This window comes from Lottia gigantea, assembly GCF_000327385.1.
Source record: "Lottia gigantea unplaced genomic scaffold LOTGIsca_28, whole genome shotgun sequence".
NCBI lineage: Eukaryota > Metazoa > Mollusca > Gastropoda > Lottiidae > Lottia > Lottia gigantea.
The window spans coordinates 2,576,519-2,597,878 of NW_008708898.1; the positions used below are offsets into that span (position 1 = coordinate 2,576,519).

A 21,360-nucleotide genomic window follows, 5' to 3' on the forward strand; every position below is an offset into this window, starting at 1 on the left:
CATGCTTGCTGAAAGAAACTCTGTGTCCCTTCTCTCAGTTCTCAAAATATAGAAATAGGGATGGTGCTTACCTGTTTATGCATTTCAACATTTAATCCATATGACATTTCATAATACTGAAATGGAAGAGGAAAGTGACATATTAGACAACTAGTGGAAACATCAGATTAAGATCTAAGTGAATACAGGGACAGGAGGTTGATAATGAAATGACCTCTGATAAATTAATAGGAAAATTAGAGGTATTACTTCTGTGAAAGTATAATGTTTCTGACTGATGTTTGATAAAAAGGCTGAAAAGTTTATTAGAAATTATTTTCTGAGGAACAATTTTCAAAGATCTGTGAAGTCTACCCAGAATTTCATCAAGAATATTTTTAACTCGTTGCTGTTCATAATAAGGCCAGTAGATCAATGTCATTTGCTCTGTCTGTGTGTCACAATGCTCATGAAGTCTTTAATATGTTCATTGAAAAAAGGAATATTTCTGAGGTTACAAGCAGCCTTTCATGAGTATGTTTTTTGTATGTCTAGTCAGCATTGAATGTGATTATATAAATTCTATGAGAATTAATATTCAATTCTTATAAAAATTGATTTTATGAGTTGATGTTTTATTGTTTTGATTGTTTTAATTTAATAAGAAAAGAAATAAGTTTATTGTTCAGGGGATATTTTTACAGTTAACACTCTTTCTGAGGTATTATCATTGTTTGCCTGCCAATCATGGTATCACAATGACAAGTTTCATCACAATACCAAGATCAATCAACACTCGTAACATGCAAACTTTCATGTCCAGGCCAAATTAATCCCTCCCAAAAGCCAATATGTGCAGTTAGATATAATTATTCAGACCAAAGATTGGCTTGAGCAGTGAAGGAGAAAAGATAAAAGCGAGAAAGAAAAAATCAATAAATAGCAGGCAAGTTTAACACAAGACAGTCGGCAGTGCAATGTAATCAGAAAATTAAAGCTGTGCTATGATTATTTCTCTCTAGTCAAGACGTTCAGCAAACGACAAAAGATTAGACTAGCTTGGTATAAAGAAAATCCAAGCACCACTTAGATAAAGATAAGGGTCTCTCTTGAAGGAAATTATCTCTTCTTTTGCGTGAATTCACATGGTCTTGTAGCTAAATTATGCAGTTATTGGCAGTGTGCTATTTTTGACATCATTTTAACGGCTACTTGGAAGAGGAAGCCGAGAAACAATTGATAAGCAGGTGTAGATTGAAGAGGAGAAAATAAACAATAAATATTTTCTCTGTGTATTTATTTTTACTCTGGCTACTTCACTATCTTAATTAGTTCATTCACACAGATTGTATTGTTTTGTCATTCACCTACTTGAAAATCCCACTCAAGTCTGAGGTAGTGGATATACATTTTGATACAAAATTCTTATTTTGCAAGTTCTTTGGGAGGATAGTTTGACCAGGTTTATAAATTAGTCTTATTATGAAAATTTTAGGCTAAAATGATAGTTGAGGCTTTTATAGCGGGGGAAAAACTCAAACTGAACTGTTAGAATTGACAAATTGAAGTTTGAAATTCATTAGGTAGATGTATGGAGTAAAATTTGTTATTCTTTTTAAAGAAAATTTAACTTGATTACACAATTTTAATTATTATATTAAATTTAACAGTGTGAAACAGATGGATATAAATTCTGATACAGTATTTGAATTAATTCTGATTTAGGTACTCGTACTTTTCTGCAAAGTCTTACGTGACCTCTGCTTAATCCTCATATTGATCATGTGCTAGACTTTGCCTTGCACATCTACAGCTTTTCACAGTACTCAAACTTTTACTTTATTATATTTCCTCCAAATGTTTCAATACATGTCTTAAGTCTCAAAATTCGCATGAAATACATTCAGAAAAAGATATCTCTATTTCAATATTCCAGCAGAAAGAAACTATTAGTTGATCTGCCAATCTTAGAATTAACTGGATCAGTTAACTAAGTTGCTGTAGACTTGCCAATAGCCTTTTTCTTACATTTCATTAATTTAGTTAAGAATGCTCCAATTCCAATAAACGAATACATAAAGCAGATAAGATTATCAAGTTATTTCTAGATTCACCAATTGGCTTCAATTTAAAGATAGTAGTTTATAGGAAATGTTATCTTTTGTTGCCTCATCGTTTCCCGACATTTGTTTCAAAACCAGTTGTTGTCTGCTATCAATTTAAGGTACATAGTCTGTGAAATTCAGCTGCACTTTCATTATTTTATAAAACATTGATTTTCAATTTCAGAGTAATTTTGAGGTAATATATAATGAATATAATCTTTTTGATCTTTAGTTCCTTAGAAGTTTTATGGAATTTCCATCTTAACTTCACATTAAAATAGATACTTGTTGCCTTTGCCCTAACATTTATTCATAATGGTCAAAATTGCTGATATGGTCCTGAAATTTTGACAATAATATTGTAAAAATCCAATTACAGTGGTTTCGTGCTTTCAGGTCAAATAAAACAACAGGAAGTAAAACTCCATTAATATAATTCTACTAGATCTGAGTAAATTATAATTAAGTAATTTATAGTTTTCTGTAGGGCAAATAGTTTAGTGAGTATTATGGTGAATATTTTGACCTGTTTTTATCCCAGTAAAACGGACATTAAGATGTAATCTATAGTTCATTAGTATTGTATAATTATATATACTTGGTCAATAACTACCTATTAATTATCAGTTATTATCTTCCTTATTACATCCATACCTTTCTACCTGATAGAAAGATGGTGATACTGTGGCTCAAGAGAGGGGCTTGTTCCTAGTTATATAGAAGGGGTAAGGTGGAAAAGTGAACACAAAACCAAACCAACAAGTCCTAATGGTTAATCAAAAATTAATTGGATGTAGCTGGCAATTTAAATAAAAATTAATAACAATGAATCTAAATATCAAAGCTATGGTTTTTGATTTTGTACGGAATACTTTGAATATTGATACTTACCATCACATAGTGTCTTTGCATTTCAGTTTTTTCTTGAGCCAGTTTTTCACAGTCCATTTTCAGACTAAAAGAGACAATTACAAACAGTTAAATACAAGAGCAGCTTTCAAAAGCAAATATTTAAAGGCCAGCTCCATTCAGCGCACACTTACCAACTGGGCACCTCTTGTGGCTTTCTGCAGAGCTACTAACTGTAAACAATATGGCATCTAGATGTCAAATTCAGTTTTTTCGCAAACATTGTCCATAAAAAAAGATTTGTTTTTAGTTTTTTGTGCGAATTTGATCATAAACATCCCAAGAACCAAAATCACAGATTGATGCTTTTCCACTTAACACTTATGGTACACTTACTTGTGATACTGTGCTTGGAGAAAACTGAATTCTTCTTTAATACGATCACATGATTCTGATACTGTAAATTTTATAGGCTGGCCTGGTGTATTCTACAAAAAAGCAAAATAAAGAATTAGTGTTTTGATTTTTGTGAAGTTTAGGATCACATGACATTTAGTTTCCAAGCTTGGGTCTTAAACACATTTTGCCAGTGTTAGGGTGTATTGAGTCTCAATGAAAGCACTGGCCTAGGTCACAGAGCAATAGATAAGTCTATTAATTATGTGAAAATTAGTTAGTCATTAGTATGATTTTAGTTGAAAAGACACACACACAAACATACACTGCATGTTATATAATATACTGTATATAGCCATGGCACCAGTATTGATCCTCAAGTTGGGCCCCTTTTATTTATACAGGTGCAACAGGACCTCAATCTATTTATCTTTCATTTTGCAAACACTAAATTCAGCTTCTGAGGATCCACGATTTATCATACTGAAGACATGTTTTCAATTTATCTGTTCTTTAACCAAAAGTGTCAGTTTAAAATGAGAGATTTCTTGTGTCATAGGTCTAATGCTCATGTCTTAAAAGATTTTGAAAGTCCAAATTCAGTATTTTCTACAAAATTATGTTTAAATTTACTCTGCAACAATAGACTTCAGTTTGCACTGATTGCAGCATTAATTAAGCCTAATTCAGTTCACAGGAATGGTTCTACAAATATGCCTAACTTAACTTTGTAACTAATTTCTATTCAGAACAATTCACTACCATTATGCTATAATTGGAGCAGAACAAATTGATATAGAATGACTATATAACTTAATCAATATCATTCAATTTACCAGTCAAATTACCAGTTTGTTGAATATACATTTCTATATATTGATTAATGACACAATGTGAGAAAGGGGTCAAAGGTCATTGTTCAGGATATGATAAATCATATTTCATCAAATTCATAAGCTTAAAGGTGCCAGTCTGTATATCAATTGGTTTAGTGATGCATGGGTACCTTCATTGCTGAGGAGAACCCATTTGTGCGGAAATTGATTGACTGACTTCCATGCTTCAGTAAAAGAATCAGTCTTACAAATGGATGCCAGGAAATGTATTATCTTCTCTGATATCACAGACCAATGGCTTTTAATGGAAAGATTAAAGCGTGTTGGGAAGGTTTATGCACAAATGTCATCTAGTCTAGTTCAAAATATTTATAATATTCAACTCCAGTTTGTGCTGGGCAATGGTCTATCTGTTGATAATGTTTTCAAACTATTGTTTACATAGTTTCATTAGCTCTTAATTTTCGTACCGGTAGTGTTTATTCAATAAGTCACTAAGTTGAACACATATTCCTGGATCTGCCTATCGTGAGATGGTTACAAGCTAAACTGATCCTGACCACCAAACTATTGGTAGCAAGTTAGATTGTTGTCTGCATGGCGATTAGGTGCTGTGGGTTCGAATCCTCCTTTATAAGTTGAAACAAATTCTGATGTCATAACCAGTTCCTCTATCCCCTTATGTTCAGTTTGTTGAAATGTTACTTTTATATTTGTGTGATCTGATGACAAGCCCTCTGTTCAAAGGCGATACATAAAGAAACAAACTATTAAAGTTTATTCTTAAAAACAACAACACTGAATAACTAATTAGACTTGAAGTGAAACATTTGATGAAGCATGAAGTAAAATAAACTAGTCTGAACCATCTGTTCCTTCTTCTTCATTGTCATTCAAAACTCAGACTTGAAGATTGTAATGAGAATATAATGTGCTTGAAACTCAAGTTTTTACTTTATTCAAATATTAGTCGATAACACTCTGACTACCAAACTCTAGTCATGAATTATTTTTATGATGGTCATTAAAAAACAGTTTGACAATTCGACAAGCTACAAATTGAACTGGTTTATTCTTCAATGGCTGACCTTAGTAACCTCTTGTATGAAAATAAAATTGTATAAAATGTGTTACTTGTCTAAATTTAAAGCTATTTACAAATTTTTTGGGGGCATAATTTGGTCAACACCCATGATTTTTACCCTATTCTTAAGAGTATTGAGCATTTAATATTTAGAGTGATTCTTCAATATAGATCAGACAAAAATTGATATTGATAACAGGATCTGATTTTAATGATAGGCAGTAATCCAGGATTTTGGATAATTCAAAATAGTCAATCATATTCAACAGGTATATTCTATATAGGCTCCTTTCATCAAATAAGATGGCCGACATTGGGATATTCGAAATGAAGATGACAGAGGTAATGTGTCTTGGTTCTTGGATAGGATGAAGAGCTGAGGTTTTGCATATCTATGGCAATGAATTTTATCTGGAATGCCTAACGCCAAAAGCATCAGCTGGTAGATGACTTTGTTAATTCTGTTAAAATCCCTAAATACTATCATCTGGCACCTTTTACAGAGAATTCAACAGTTGAAAATTGATAACTATCAGGCATATCAGTCGTTTGTCCAAATTTGATGCTGAAAATTGAGAATACAAAACTGAATTCATTTCTAGCTTCAATGCTTACTTACTAGGCTGTATCAGAAAACATTACACAATATTCAAAACTATATATTGTGCTCAATCAGCCCCTTGTGTGCAAAGATGCGTAATTTAACAGTTACAATACCACAGAGGTAACATTCCACAAACGCTCTTGATCAAAACGCTTTGATTTAGTTTTTAGTGATTTAAATCATATTTCTCTAGTAGTTTTTATAAACAATTATTAATTGTTTTGTACTCAACCATACATAGGCCTTATAAGAAATAAAAGTAGAGCTAAATATGTTCACTAGGTCAAGAGCAATTTCTACCCATTCAATCATTTATGACACTTAAGTAGTCCAATGTATCTTTCTTATTGAACACATACAAACTATAGCCAGTATTTCAAAGGACAATATTTCACTAGCAGTTTATATACAAGTTCAATAATATACAAGCAATATCAATGATATTCAACAAGTCTCATATTGATTACATAGATCAGATCATCTAGTCTTTCAATCACTAATCATTCAATTCTGGATGACAGAGTCTAGAGAATTTAGCAGTCAATGAAGCGTAAGATGATGTATTATGCATTTGGACTCAATAATCCTGTCTTATTAATTGATCCGAGCTGTTATCATCCATAACACACAATGTTTAATGAATTTTAAATGTGTTTGAAATTGATGAAAGATATCAATGCAATTTTTTTACAGATTCTAGACAGCAGGCACCAACTTCTGCACTAATTTATGTCATTGTGTTCTTTGGTGTATAAACAAAACGCTAAAAACAAATAACTCAATTTTGAACTGGTTCAAAATAATGGCCATTAAGGGGACTTTTTCTTTAAAGCCTGATCCCTAATCCATTTTGTTAACAGGTCTTCAATAGATACTGTCCATAACACAGTTTCCAATATTCAGCCTGTGAGAAAGTTTCAAGGTTTGAGTACACACAAGAATCTCACTCAAATAATGCTTATGTATTTCAAACACTTTAGATGCCTAACCTGAATCATTTTCATACACATAAATTAAATCTGCATACTTAAATAATATATCATCAAAAATGCCAAAAAGGAGCATCATGCCAAGCACAATTGCCATGACCTAATTATAAAGCACTTATAGCCAATCTTATAGCTGTAATAATGGATAGTTCCATCTAAGTTGTTCATAATCTTGAGACTATTCCAGCAATTTGTTGATCAATATTACTAAAGAAAATGATTTGCCTGGTAGTTGTCTGTACACACGACTCACAGACATAATGAAATTGGTATAAGAAGTTGAGATAATTGAGGTCATTGTTGATCTACAGCTGAGTATTTAACGATAACCATATTCACTCAGGCACTGGCAAAGCTCTTCCAATGACCCAATTGTCAGTACATACAGTAGACAGTTTCTTATCATGAACACTGGCTGGACCTGATTCATAAACACATACAGGACCTAATCATAACATATATGGTATCTACTCGTAGACTGGGAGGACCTTATCATAGAACACTGACATCTTAACTGTACACACTGGCAGAACCTTATCCAGGACCTAATCATAGACACTGGCAGAACAGGACACTGGTAGGACCTTATCGTAATGGTTGGACTACTAATCATAAACACACACAGGACCTAATGTTGAACACTGACAATAACAGTACAGATATTGATAGCAGCTAATTAAAGATACTGGCAGGACCTTATCATAAATGTTGACAAGACCTAATAATGGACACTGGCAGCACCATATCATAGACACTAACAGGACCTAATAAAATATACTCATAGACACTGGCAAGAGGTCATCAAGGACAGTGGCATCATCATAACATAGACACTGACAGGACCTTATCAAGGGAGCTATACATAGACTCTAGCAGGTCCTAGTCTAGAATCTAATCATAGACATGCAAGAACTAATATTAGATATATATTAGATGCCCGGGTAAGACACAATAATGCACACCGACAGGACCTTATCACATGACACTGGCAGAACCTTATCACAGAACACTGGTAGGATCTAATCAAAGACACTGGCAGGACCTAAGCATAGGCACTGGCAGAACCTAAGCATAGGCACTGGTAGGATCTAATCAAAGACACTGGCAGAACCTTATCACAGAACACTGGTAGGATCTAATCAAAGACACTGGCAGGACCTAAGCATAGGCACTGGCAGAACCTAAGCATAGGCACTGGTAGGATCTAATCAAAGACACTGGCAGGACCTTAGCATAGGCACTGGTAGGATCTAATCAAAGACACAGGCAGGACCTAAGCTTAGGCACTGGTAGGATCTAATCAAAGACACTGACAGGACCTAAGCATAGGCAAGGGTAGGATCTAGTCAAAGTCTCTGGTAGGTCCTAAGCATAGACACTGGTAGGACCTAAGCATAGACACTGGTAGGACCTAATCAAAGACACTGACAAGACACTTCCTGGATATTATCATAGGAACTGGCATGACATACTCATAGACATTGACAGGACCTAAGCATAGACACTGGCAGAACCTCAGCATAGGCACTGGTAGGATCTAATCAAAGACACTGGCAGGACCTAAGCATAGATACTGACAGGACCTAAGCATAGACACAGGTAGGACCTAATCAAAGACCCTGGCAAGACACTTCCTGGACATTATCATAGGAACTGACAGGACATTCATAAACACTGGTAGGACCTCATCATAGACACTAATAGTACCTTATCATAGACACTGGTAGGACCTAATCAAAGGCACTGGAAGGACCTTATAATAGACAGTGGCAGGACATAATAATTGACACTGATGGCCTTCAAATTGTTGGCTTGTTATGTGAGTAACCACTTATTTCGACTAACACCAAATTACTTCTGGTAATTGCATTACCAATGTGATAACAATGATATAGATCCCAGTGAGTTTACTCCAGGTTATCTCTCATCGTAAATACCACCATGTTGAGCCAGTATATAACAGTATATGGAGTGATTAAATTGAAATATAATTGATCCATTTTGAGTAACAACAATAATTATATAAGCCTACTTTGGTTCATATTGACATATTTCCAAGTCACAGGGGTCATCTTAAACCCTTCTCACCCGAATAATCCCTCTTGTTTGCCACAGTATCATTTTCTCTGAATATATACACTGAGCAATAACAATATTAATACACCCCAGTTCATATTGACCTCATCATCTGTGTTATCATTCATCTGGAACCGTTATCCCGTTAAATAAGGGCAATAAGCAAATAATATACCGGTTTAACCATAATATAACCTTCCTTACTCATTCGATATGGCTCAGTGATTAAATCAAAACATCAAAGAGAGTAATAGATGATTTATAACCCTGTTTACTTACATGTCTGTTAGGATACATTTTCACTTCCTGTTTTTGTATATATAATTCCTGCAAATGTCTAGAATTTTAGCAGCACTATTAAAGCACAAGACAAGTAGCCTTTCTAATCCATTTCTAACGTCATACAGAATGGCAGTAAAAAACGCGAAACAAATTCATCAAATGGAGGAATGAGAGTTGGTTTTTCTATCGCTCGATAATCCAAGTAACTAAAACACGAGTAAAGTCGAACGTGTCTTCATAGTATCCTTCATTTAACGATCATTCATAAAATTAGCACACATCGCTACATTCACATTGGCTTTCTGTTATTGGTAACATTCGTACAGGACTTGATAGCACAATCTGTGTATATAACTATGTTACGGGAACTAAGCAATATAGATATACACTGTAAAAAATATACCGTTATTCTACACACATTGTTTCCATGTCAGAAAAGCAGAAAAGAAAAAAGTGAGTGTGAACAGGCTATTGATAATACCACACACATCAACATAATCTAAACCATCGTACAATCCACTAACAATGCTAGAAAGCAAATATAACTTTCCATATATGGAAACGAATGATTGGCCATATCAACAAGAGACGCCATTTTCGCTTCAATTTCAACCCACGTGGGGTAGATGATTATTCACAAAAGGCGGAGACTGGGCAGGACTTACTTGGCAATCAAACACCTTTCATGCATACATTAATGTCCATCAAAGTAACGTGGTGAAGAATCCACTCTTTATCACGTACAGCCATAATAATGGCTTTGATTACATAATTTTCTGCGCAACAAATTGATTATATGCAGGCATGTGCATATAGTACAATGCCATACCGGTTTGTTTGCATTGTATATCTATCAAGGTTGTTAGTGTTGTCATCACTGCATTGTCCAGACCAGGACTGGCTTCACTTGGTCATGTGTCATGGGGTATAGGAATAGGCTATCTCTCCTGCTTTTTCTGGAAGGAATAGTTCCATCGAGCCATGGACCATACAGGCCAAGTCTGAACCAGTTAACTGATTCCAATACCGGTGGCAAAACCATACATAACGATTGGATGGTATTAATTGCGCCACGTGGTTTTGACAAACAACTGTCAAATAAAAACTCCTCCCATTTCCTCCATCTGAAAATCATAGATGTAACATATTGGAAAACGAAACATTAAAAGCCAACTTGTTATCATCAGTCAATAATGCATTTTTATAATTAGTTCATTAGTAGATTCAACAGACAGGGCAGATTTCAATATAATTTGAAGCATATGGACCAATATTCAATAAAAAGTTGATTCACAATGGACGAATAGGTTTTGATTATTTATATCTCTTAAAATGAGCAATGTTTGTCTATTATTTGTGCAATAATAACATAAATACTATAGTTTCAGAAGAGAAAATCGACTACTCTGGAATTTAAACAGACCTTTGTTTTAAAATCTATTTTGTTTGATTGTCAGAAGGATTAGCTTAAACGTGGGGTAGTTGGACAGCAGTCGACTATTTAAAATCTTTGGATAAGTTGATCCCAGAGCAAGAAACCAACTGAAAATTCAGATGAGAAATGATATTTGTTTAAATTGAAATGAAGACAAAGCTCTACAAATGAAACGCTCCGTCACGATATGTATGTTTCTTTTACAAAAATCTCGTTTGCTCTGTCATGAAAATTATATCTAGTCTCGAACATGACTCATTTGTCATTGTCCAAATGACGCATTTTCCAAACAATCAAATGTCGGTGTTTTTGACCCAAGGTCTTGTCTTGATAATGGAAAAATAATAGAATAGAGCCACTTCATGCTTTGTACGTTTAGTTTTCTTCTGATTCCAAACACTTGATAGTTGAAAGAAACGATATCAAGGAAGTGAGAGAGACTTGAAGTCCGCATTGCTGTGATTTCTTAAATCGAAGACAAATTAAATGTGGTGCCTCAAATTTCTATATCAGTCTAGAGTTTAAAGCTGGATATTTATCATTCTTTCTTGATTTCACCGATGGATTACAGTAGGGTGGCATCTTTCTTGGAAGGAACAAACTCAACATGCACTCACATCCGAGCACCGTGACCAAAGAAAAGTCTTACAGTCTACCAAAACTATCTGAATCAGTATGCTCTTCTATTCAGGCAGATACAACCATAGGTTACATCTACCATTTCTATCACTGGGCATCCTTCATTTTCCGAAAAGAGGGATTTAGTATCCAACTCAATATGGTGCGCAAATGGATTTTACTAATTTCAGGAAATAGTAAATTTCATAACACGGAGCTTGTTGTTTGAAAAAATAATTTCGGAGCCGTAAAAATTGATGAGAATTATTTTCAAACGATCGTTTGTTAAAAAAAGTATATTCTACCTCCGGTTTATATTTTATATCAAACCATTAAAAGGCAAGTTAACTTTATTTGGCTTTGAAATTGATAGATGAACCAATAATAAATCTTTGCATGTCCCCAAACGTTCTACATTACAAATATATCGCAATATCTGTTTTAAAAAAAACGTGTGAAGTGAACACGAAATGGTACCGTACAAAATTGTTCAAGATACATTGGACGTCTGGAGGAGTATAAACAATTTCGATCATAGAAGCAAGTTCCTAAATCTTGGTAGCGATCTGTTTTTACATTTTTGAGAAAATCGCATAGCATCATATTAAGCGAGTCTATTTTCAGTTCTTTTCATTTTTTATGGAAAGGTATGAAGTGCACAAAGGCTAATGACTTACAAATAAGCGGTTAAAGATGATCTTATTTTATATTTGGATATTGAGTAGGTCATTTGGAATTCCCGTGGAAAGTCTCTCGGAGGAAATCACATTAGACCTGAAACGATTTAATTGAGTAATGGTTTACCGATATTTCCAATAAGATGATATTTCTAACCCCGGTAACGTCTTGTCTATTCGTCTTCATTGTCAGAATTAAGGTCGGTTAAAGAGCTTATAGCTCGTTACCGGATCTGCTCCGATAAGAAGCATTAGCATCCATATTCGTCTCATTATCGCCATTGTCAATATTGTTATAATGTCTAAAGCAGACGCAATCAGTCGTGTTGACGTTAAGAACATTACAACTCCATACACTGGCCTCTCCATGTCTACCCTAGAGATCCCAGGGCGTCTAAAGTATGACCCGATTGACGCTACTAATGATGAAAGACCTCCGAATTCTGATCGGTTCAAGCACCCCAAATCTCTTTTATAAATAGATGCATAAAAGTAGGACATCGAATTTCTGACAGAATTTGATTGAAAAAGAGATGCTAATCTTCTCGCTACTTCAAGAGCACTTACCGAGAAATGTTGAGAGTTGTTCAAGTCATGTGACCACTCCGTTTCCATCATTATCGTCTTCACTTCGCCCCTTCTTAACTAAAGAGCTGTATTTGTATGGCTTGGAGAATGATTTTGGGATGTTGGAGTGGTCGTTGAAAAGATAAGGAGAACCCACATGGTCTCTCTGGTAATGTTAAGGCCTCAAGCGCTCGTCGGAATTATCAAAGTGACGTCGTAGATGGGCTATTGAAACAATTTCTAGGTCGGTGCTTTCCATCTCTTTAAGATCTGACTATTTTTACTCTCGAGTACATCAAGGAATTTTTGCATGAAAAGAAACTGTATTAGACTTAAGGCGATTACATGAGATCTTGAGAAATTATGAAGCAGGAACTTGGCTAAGTTCTGTTAGGAAATTTCTCGAAACTCTTTTCTTTGAAACATGTCATTAATGTTATAAGTAGTTGTATTTAAACATTTAACCTTATTGTTACATACTTGTGTGCTGTTTCATAGGTCACTTAAAGAAACATAAAACGTTTTCTTAGCACTCGAGTAAACGATTAATCATAATGCGAAATTGATGAAAACAGCATAATTATTGGAGGGAAACCGTATCGATCTGGGTGAAATTCAATAAAGAAGGAAGGAAAGCTGTATAAACAATGTTTTAATATGGTAATAATAACTAAGGTATTCATTAAAAACTAATGTTGACTCGGGTGAAGATAAACGTCAATATAAGATAGAAGGAAATTTGTATTGTGGCTATAATCTACGACCAATACAACTCGCGGATTTGAATACAATGATGAACTAATGTCAATAGACATTGGTGTAAAAAGTCAATATTGAACGAAACTATTGGAACGATTAAATCAACATTGGATGAACGAGACGGTATAAAATGTTGTCCGCTGTTCAAGTGAGGAGAAATAATCTCATGGACAATAACACAAGGTCAAACAACTGCAAGAAACTCCACAATTTTATAGTTGTTTCACAAAAAAATACATCAATGTAAATATGCTTAAAATTTTTCTTATTATAGGCGTGGGTTTTCTGTAGATCGCTTAACATTCTCTTATTCCTTTCGTGCGTTAAAATACGAGGGATTATTGGATCTTTGTTAAAGTTGATTAAATAGGCAGTAGCATGCCATAGCATAGGTTTCAGCACTATGTTTAAAATTCACAGTTTTTGTAGTTTAGTATCACTTTTCGCCAAATTGTGATTGAATTCCAGTCTATAATTAAGGGCGGATGGTGTTTTCAGACTTATTGCTGAATGGATGGTATTGATTGTTAAGGAATGTCGTCGGTGGTAGGCTTGTATTTAGTGCTGTTGGAGTTGCTGTTGATGGTAGATCATCTGGATTGTTTCGAGTTGCTGATGATGGTTGGTGAACTTGGTTGTTTTGAGTTGCTGTTGATAATAGATGATATAGATTGTTTAGTGTTGATGGTAGATGATTCGGATTGTTTGGAGTTGCTGTTGACGTTAGATGATCTTGATTGTTTGGAGTTGCTGTTGATGTTAGATGATCTTGATTGTTTGGAGTTGCTGTTGATGTTAGATGATCTTGATTGTTTGGAGTTGCTGTTGATGTTAGATGATCTTGATTGTTTGGAGTTGCTGTTGATGTTAGATGATCTTGATTGTTTGGAGTTGCGATGATGGTTGGCGACCTTGGTTGTTTTGAGTTGCTGTTTGTAGTAGATGATCCGGATTGTTATGAGTTGCTGTTGTTGGTTGATGATCTGGATTGCTGATAGTTGCTATTGATGGTATATAATTTTGATTGTTTTAAGTTGCTGATGATGGTTGGTGACCTTGGTTGTTTTGCGTTGCTGTTTGTAGTAGATGATCCGGACTGTTATGAGTTGCTGTTGTTGGTCGATGATCTGGATTGCTGATAGTTGCTGTTGATGGTATATGATCTTGATTGCTGATAGTTGCTATTGATGGTAGATGATCTTGGTTGTTTCGAGTTGCTGTTTGTAGTAGATGATATGGATTGTTATGAGTTGCTGTTGTTGGTCGATGATCTGGATTGCTGATAGTTGCTGTTGATGGTATATGATTTTGATTGTTTTGAGTTGCTGATGATGGTTGGTGACCTTGGTTGTTTTGAGTTGCTGTTTGTAGTAGATGATATGAACTGATGGTAGGTCGGTGGTCGGTTTGTATTTTGTGCTGTTGATAGTTGATGACCTAGGTTGTTTGGAGTTGCTGTTGATGGAAGATGATCTGGATTGTTTCGAGTTGCTGATGGTTGGTGACCTTGGTTGTTTTGAGTTGCTGTTGGTAGTAAATTATATAGATTGTTTAGAGATGATGTTATTGGTAGATTATCTTGATTGTTTTGCGTTGCTGCTGATGTTAGATGATCAATCAAGTTAAGAGTTGCTGTTGTTGGTCGATGATCTGCATTGCTAATAGTTGCTGTTGATGATTGAGACCTACATTGATTTAAGTTGCTGATGATGGTAGATGATCTGGATTGTTTTGAGTTGATGTTGATGGTAAATGAACAGGATTGGTTTTTAAATGGTAGATGATCTGGATAGTTTAGACATGCTGTTTATGGTTACTGATGCGAAATGTCTTATTGTCTAAGATGGCATTGATGTGATGTGAAACCCCTTTCTCTTAGATATTTTGAAGAATTGCTTTTGTTATTTATGTCGAAGATAACCATCAGGTTGTAATAGAAGGTTTTGCCAGGAACAAATCCTGATTGTTACAAGGTAGTTTTGGTATATTTCGTTTATCTTTCGAGAAGTCCCATGGGTTGTATAAAAACTAGATGAGGCTGGCACAATTCTTCAAAAGAAGTACAGAGTCTGGTGGATTCTAAAGAAATTTTTCATAATTAAGGATGAACACGAAGATTATTTCAGTATTTGACGGCAGACGTTTGTGTTCAGATTCATGAATTATAATGAGATTGACACGACACTTCTGGCTGTTTTATTTTCTTGAAACTGAACTGTCTTCCTTAAAGGTCTAATTTTACAATTTAAAGCAGCAATCAATGGGTTAAGTTGAACAAACGGTACAATTAAATAACTTTTGACACAACACGCCATATTGGATTAGAGAAAAAAATGATCCATTAGTCTTTTATTGATTCTTTAATATTTCTGTTCTCTTCAATCACAATTCCCCCACTCTCCTTATAATTCTTTTTTTTAAAAAAAGGTTCAGTGAGAATTAATGATTAGTTTGCGTGGAATAAACCTAATACTTGTCTTACAGTAAAAGACAGCTTCTTTGTTGTTTCTTCAAGTCTATTAATCGATATGTGTTTGTCTGTTGAAGAGCAATATAACACATTAAGAAGCCTCTCAGGAGATTCTAGTGATTATTCCTTTAATATTCACCATCAATATTAATCACTTCTCATCGATTGCAAGACCAAATTAACCACCACCAATACATTGACCATTTCATTGTCGAACTGTTTAACCATTCTACTAATTCTGGTTGGAGAGGTTTGCCGAACATTTAGTCTAATTCATATAATTTGTCTATTTGTATCATCATTAGATTGCGTTTATACTGGTTGGTGAGACGCTCTTTTATATTTCACACAAATACGTGCTGCATATATAAGAGTTAAGTTGATAAGAAATGGCAGATATTTTGGTCCAATACTTCACTCATTAACTCTGACCAAACAAGGAACACATCAAAACTTATCGGCTGTGTTGGCAAAATGAACCTTTCGACTATTATATGTCAATAATATAGAATAATACTGGACATACAATGAAAATAAATCATTTTAAATCCTACTAGTTTCCGATATTGTGGGTTATCAACCTGAACATATGGAGATTAATCAGTCACATTGTCTTCTCATATACCTTGGTCTATTATCAATATTATCTATTCCATTCGTGTTTCCAGGAATTGTGAATTTCAAACAAAGAAAAACAGAAAAATGGCTCAAAATCCAATAAATGCAAGTTTAATCCCATATTTATCATTGGACAGGATATGCTGAAACCTAGTCTGATTATTTTATTACATCCCCTGTTTTATTTCAATCCATTTCATTTAATAATGTTTTTGTATTCTTTGGAAAATTAAATTAAATATTATATGTAGCCAAATGACAATGTGCATGTATAACATTTGATGGGTCTTTGTTATTAAGGCCATAGAAATGAAATGAATGGAGTTTTACGTCCAACTTTTCTACACCATGCAGGGTGCAATGAGGGAAATTTTGCCAGGACAGCGGCATTGGCTTGCTCTTTTTTGATTTGCAACCGTCCAAATTAACCCTCGGTTTATTGTCCAATCCAAACGACCAGACGCTTTTTCCATGTTAGCCTCTCTTACCTGCATCACTGACATGGGGGAACCGGGTTGAAAAATCCGAAGGTATTATCTCGATCTATGCCAGGATTGAACCCTGGATCTTCAGGTTAGTGAGCAAGTGACCCAATGTATCCCAAAAATTGTTTCGCAGTGCATGCACTGAGTGCTGTGCCAATAATGTTCAAAACAATTTTATAGTAATCTATACGATACAAATGTATCAATATGTAATTCATTGAATTCAGCAGCTGGGCAATAATAGTGTTCGAAATAGATGCAAGAAGCAATTAACAAACGCCAGCGAAGGAAGACTAATTCGAGTAGCCGATGGTCAAACATGACTGAAGATAACAAGGACGCAGTTTGACCATTATCATATATTAATTAGCTAAATTTGAAGGAGACATGGTGGTTATGTTATTAGCGGTTCTTATAGGGTCTGTACATATAACGTAATTAGATGATTAAATAAAGAAAAAGATGAAATAGGTTACCTGAAGTGAGGATAATGATATAATTAGATAGGTATAATAATAGAACACCTGTGCACAATGTCATATCATGGTGACTTATTCTCGCACGATATAGTTGTAACTTTTTGCAGGCTTGAAAGAACATCTAAATGTAGTAGAAAGACATACAAGTTTATAAAATAGTTTATATAAAAAGACAGTGGCTTATGGAGAATTATTGGCATACATTAACACCTGTATTGTCAAGTTCGTAAAAAGAAAAAGTATTGCCTAAATGGATGCAAATACCATATGATTACTTCATAGGAAGAAAGGTTGCGTTAAGACTCTGCTTATGCCTCCTCTCTATAATCAGCCTTACATCCATAATTGAGGAGAATACGACATTATACTCCAACCCTTTGCTCAAATTCCGGAAGTCTTTATTCGAAAGTTAACATAAATTCCCTAAAAGAAATGAAATGAAATGAATGGAGTTTTACGTCCTACTTTTCTGCACCATGTAGATTAATGCAACGCCATGCAGGGTGCGATGAGGGAAATTTTGCCAGGACAGCGGCATTAGCCTGCTCTTTTTCGATTTCCAACTGTCGAGGGATCTTTAACGTGCACAGCCTGTAGCACACGGGGCCTCGGTTTATTGTCCCATCCGAACGACTAGACGCTTTTTCCATGTCAGCCCCTCTTACCTGCATCACTGACAGGTGGAAAACGGGTTGAAAAATCCGAAGGTGTTATCTCGACCTTTGCCGGGATTGAACCCTGGACCTTCAGGTTAGCGGGCAAGCGTCTAACTCACTGAGCCACCTAAAAGAGCTGCCCTGATGATTTGATTTTGTATCTAAAGAACATGCCAGAGCTTTTGTCAATTTAGACATTCCAAAGAAAGAAAGAAACAACTATATTTTACAAGGATAACAACTCAAGGATCTTTTCTACCAGGTGGTCCTTGGCAAAACCTTTCGGCATTGATCTTTCTCGGATTATCCGTAGCCTACCGATTGCAGCTGGGTCCCAGGATATGTTTCTGTTCTCCTTTGTAATTAGGCCCTATGTTCCTATTTGAGTGACATTTACAGGTATACATGATAATATTGAGTGGAAATATTAATTAAAAAGTTTTATTAAAATTGAAAACTGAAACCACAAGAATTAAAAGCGATTCTGAAATAGCCTGATATAAGTAATGAAAATAGTCATTAAATATGAAACGTATGACCTGGTAAATTAATATGAGGCCGTTGGTTAATAAAGCCTTCAGACATATGTTTCAATTGATTTGATACCCGTTCATATTTCACCATTATTGATGAAATAAGGCATTTGGACTTGATTAATCTGGAATGAGATTTTTAGTCGGGTTTTTAGTTAATTGTTTTCAACACCTAATTTCATGCCTGCCAACTCGTACTGGGGTGTCCATTCAATCTAATGACTGAAAAACAATAAAGTGAAATAATCTGAACATGGAATAAAACCGATAATTATCTGTCATGTTTATCATGCTATGACTTTATGCTTGCTTGCACGTGTCGGTTCAAAGCACGTTCTCGTTTGGTGAAAAACACGCGCAGCTCGTGTTCAGGGCACGTGTCACAAGAGTTATCCCCCATGAGAATTAAAGTGTCATAATGACTGGAAATTTTCCACACCACTTAGCGAGACGTTCGTGTAATATTGGCCAGCTAATAATGCTGCCGATAACATATTCGTTGAAGGTGGATAGTTCTTATTGTAATTATTAAACCTATTGTCTGTATAAAATCAATATGACAATTCTCTAATTACTACAAGTTTTAATAGAAACCCCCATTCTCTACTGTGTATTCATTTATCTTCCTCCACGTAGGAAGTATACCTTATTCCAATGATTCAAATTCTTAATGTTAATACTTTTTTTATTTGGTGGTTCGACTTGTGTCAGACCAGCGACAGCAGCTATATGGTGTGAATAAACCTGCACATCATTCATTATATTATTTTAACTGTTTTATTATTATTTGTATTATATGCGGACCTGATACGGCATCGATATTGGCCACAAAAACTTACCTGTCTGACTTTGTTATCAGATTTTGAACATTGATAGTAACATTAAGTTAGCGCTTAGTTATAAAAACCAAAATGTATGAAAATCTTATAATTTTTCGCGTGTGTACATACTTCCGGTTAGCCTTGACTTTGTTGAGATGGACGGACGAGCCTTGAATGTCACCTACGAAACCGGTAAACACTCTTGGATGGAGTTTAAAGTCGAGGTTGTGATGTATTATCCATGAAATATAGACCTACAACTGAATTTTCTGAAATAAAGCAGGAAGGTGATTTGTTCAAGGTCATCGGGAATTTTTCATAGGACCTCTATCATGGTCGTAATGGCAATCCAAGTGAGCCCAAGGGGATCTGGCTAGATTTAAAATAATTAAGAAAAAGAAATACAGAAGAATTGGTCGTTGTTTCAAAAGTGTGGTATTTTCACCATTTGCTTCCATTACGCTTCAGTCTTGTATATCCAGAACACTCTAAAAGAAGCAGTACTCCTACAGTAAATTTTGAATCCAGACGGAAACCGCAACAATTCTCCTTGAGACAAAAGATTCTAAATTATGACTGAGTTTTTTTCATATTTTCTTTACTTACAAAGCCTTTTGTCATTAATTTTTGTTTGTCGATTTTGAAAGATGGCCTTCATATTGTCAATAAAATGTGATACCACGCGACATGGTAAATATTAATATTTGCGATTTGTGGAGACTTGAATGTGATTTGGTAATAGTAAAGATTTATTGAAGGAGATGTGTCAATATTTAGATAGAATTGGTGTAATTATTGTTTACCATGTCCACACTACACGACCAGAAGTATTTACCTAGTCGCACGACTATTAGTAGCCTAGAATGTGGATTGAAGTTGGAAGGATAGAAAGTCATGTATTCCATTGATTGGATAGAGCCGAGATAAAAGCTCTTGAATTGAAAGCAGACAAACAATGTAGATCAATAACTGTTAGTAAACCGATATTGAAATACTTAACACACGTCTGTCTAGTTAACCTTTCACAGATTGAAAACAATCTTAGCCCATAGATATTGTTTCCATGACAACGGGATGCAATAAACATCGATCTCGTTGACGACGCAGATCGCATCTTTTTTCGCGCGTAAAATTGTGATATAATGCAAAAATTATTTCAAGCATTTGAAGTTTTTTTAAGGTCGCGTTCTATATGCCTTTTCATAAAAGCACACAGAAATTCTTGACTACCATGAAAAAATCTCAACCATAGCAGTTGTTTGATTAGATTATGACTGAAAAAATAAGCCTTTTATTCTCCAAGAGACGTGCAAAGGACAAGAAATGGTTGCTAGAATGTCGTTAACCTCTCGAGAATTCACTTTCATAAATCACACAAATTCCTATCGATTTATCTTTAATGGTGACATATTAAGCAATTCTATTCTTTTATTCTTCTAACCCGCGCTTTGGTCTTTCAGGAACACACGTCAATCGATAGGCCCATCAGACGCGATTCTTACAATTCAACACGTTCGTTCAATCAGTCCCGTATCAAATAAAATGGACAAATGTTGGCCAACTCTTGTCAGACGAAATGGTCTCTAACCGGTCAATTAACCATCTTACATTTAAACGATCAGCGATACCTCCGTGGTTAGTTTATAAAAAAAACCTTTCACACGAATTTGTTCACCCATTTGGTCTATCACAGTATTCAGCTTTATATCGCCATGTATTTAGCTTTATATCGCCATGTATTTAGCTGTATATCACCCTATATACAGATTTACATCGTTCCTTAATTGGCTTTATAACACATTGTATTTAGCTTCATGTAACTAGCTCGATATCGTCCATATATTCTTCGTTATATCGACATGTAGTGAGCTCTATATCGACCTGTATCCGGCTCTATATCAACCTGAATTCGGCTCTACATCGACCTGTATTCTGCTCTACATCGACCTGTATTCGGCTTTATATCGACCTGTATACAGCTTTTTATCGCCCTGTAAACGGCTTTATATCGACTTGTTTTCAGAGTTATATCGATTTGAATT

General features: G+C 34.9%; 2 protein-coding genes across 2 annotated transcripts in view; both read right to left on the minus strand.

Annotated features, from left to right (window-relative positions):
* LOTGIDRAFT_161296 (hypothetical protein) overlaps window positions 1–9,215 on the minus strand; it is a gene marked incomplete at both ends in the record, with an annotated part of 34,768 nt that extends 25,553 nt beyond the window's left edge. The window contains 4 exons of the mRNA XM_009056619.1: window positions 72–116; window positions 2,976–3,039; window positions 3,330–3,421; window positions 9,198–9,215. Of these exons, the coding sequence (XP_009054867.1) occupies window positions 72–116; window positions 2,976–3,039; window positions 3,330–3,421; window positions 9,198–9,215 (219 nt within the window). The remainder of the gene's footprint in view (window positions 1–71; window positions 117–2,975; window positions 3,040–3,329; window positions 3,422–9,197) is intronic.
* A 4,516-nt stretch (window positions 9,216–13,731) lies between these two features.
* LOTGIDRAFT_161297 (hypothetical protein) lies at window positions 13,732–16,847 on the minus strand (the record flags this gene model as incomplete). Its single annotated transcript, XM_009056620.1, has 3 exons — window positions 13,732–14,114; window positions 14,312–14,675; window positions 16,833–16,847. 3 exons carry the CDS (start codon window positions 16,845–16,847, stop codon window positions 13,732–13,734), a joined length of 762 nt encoding a protein of 253 aa, XP_009054868.1.
* Between the last annotated feature and the right edge of the window lie 4,513 nt (window positions 16,848–21,360).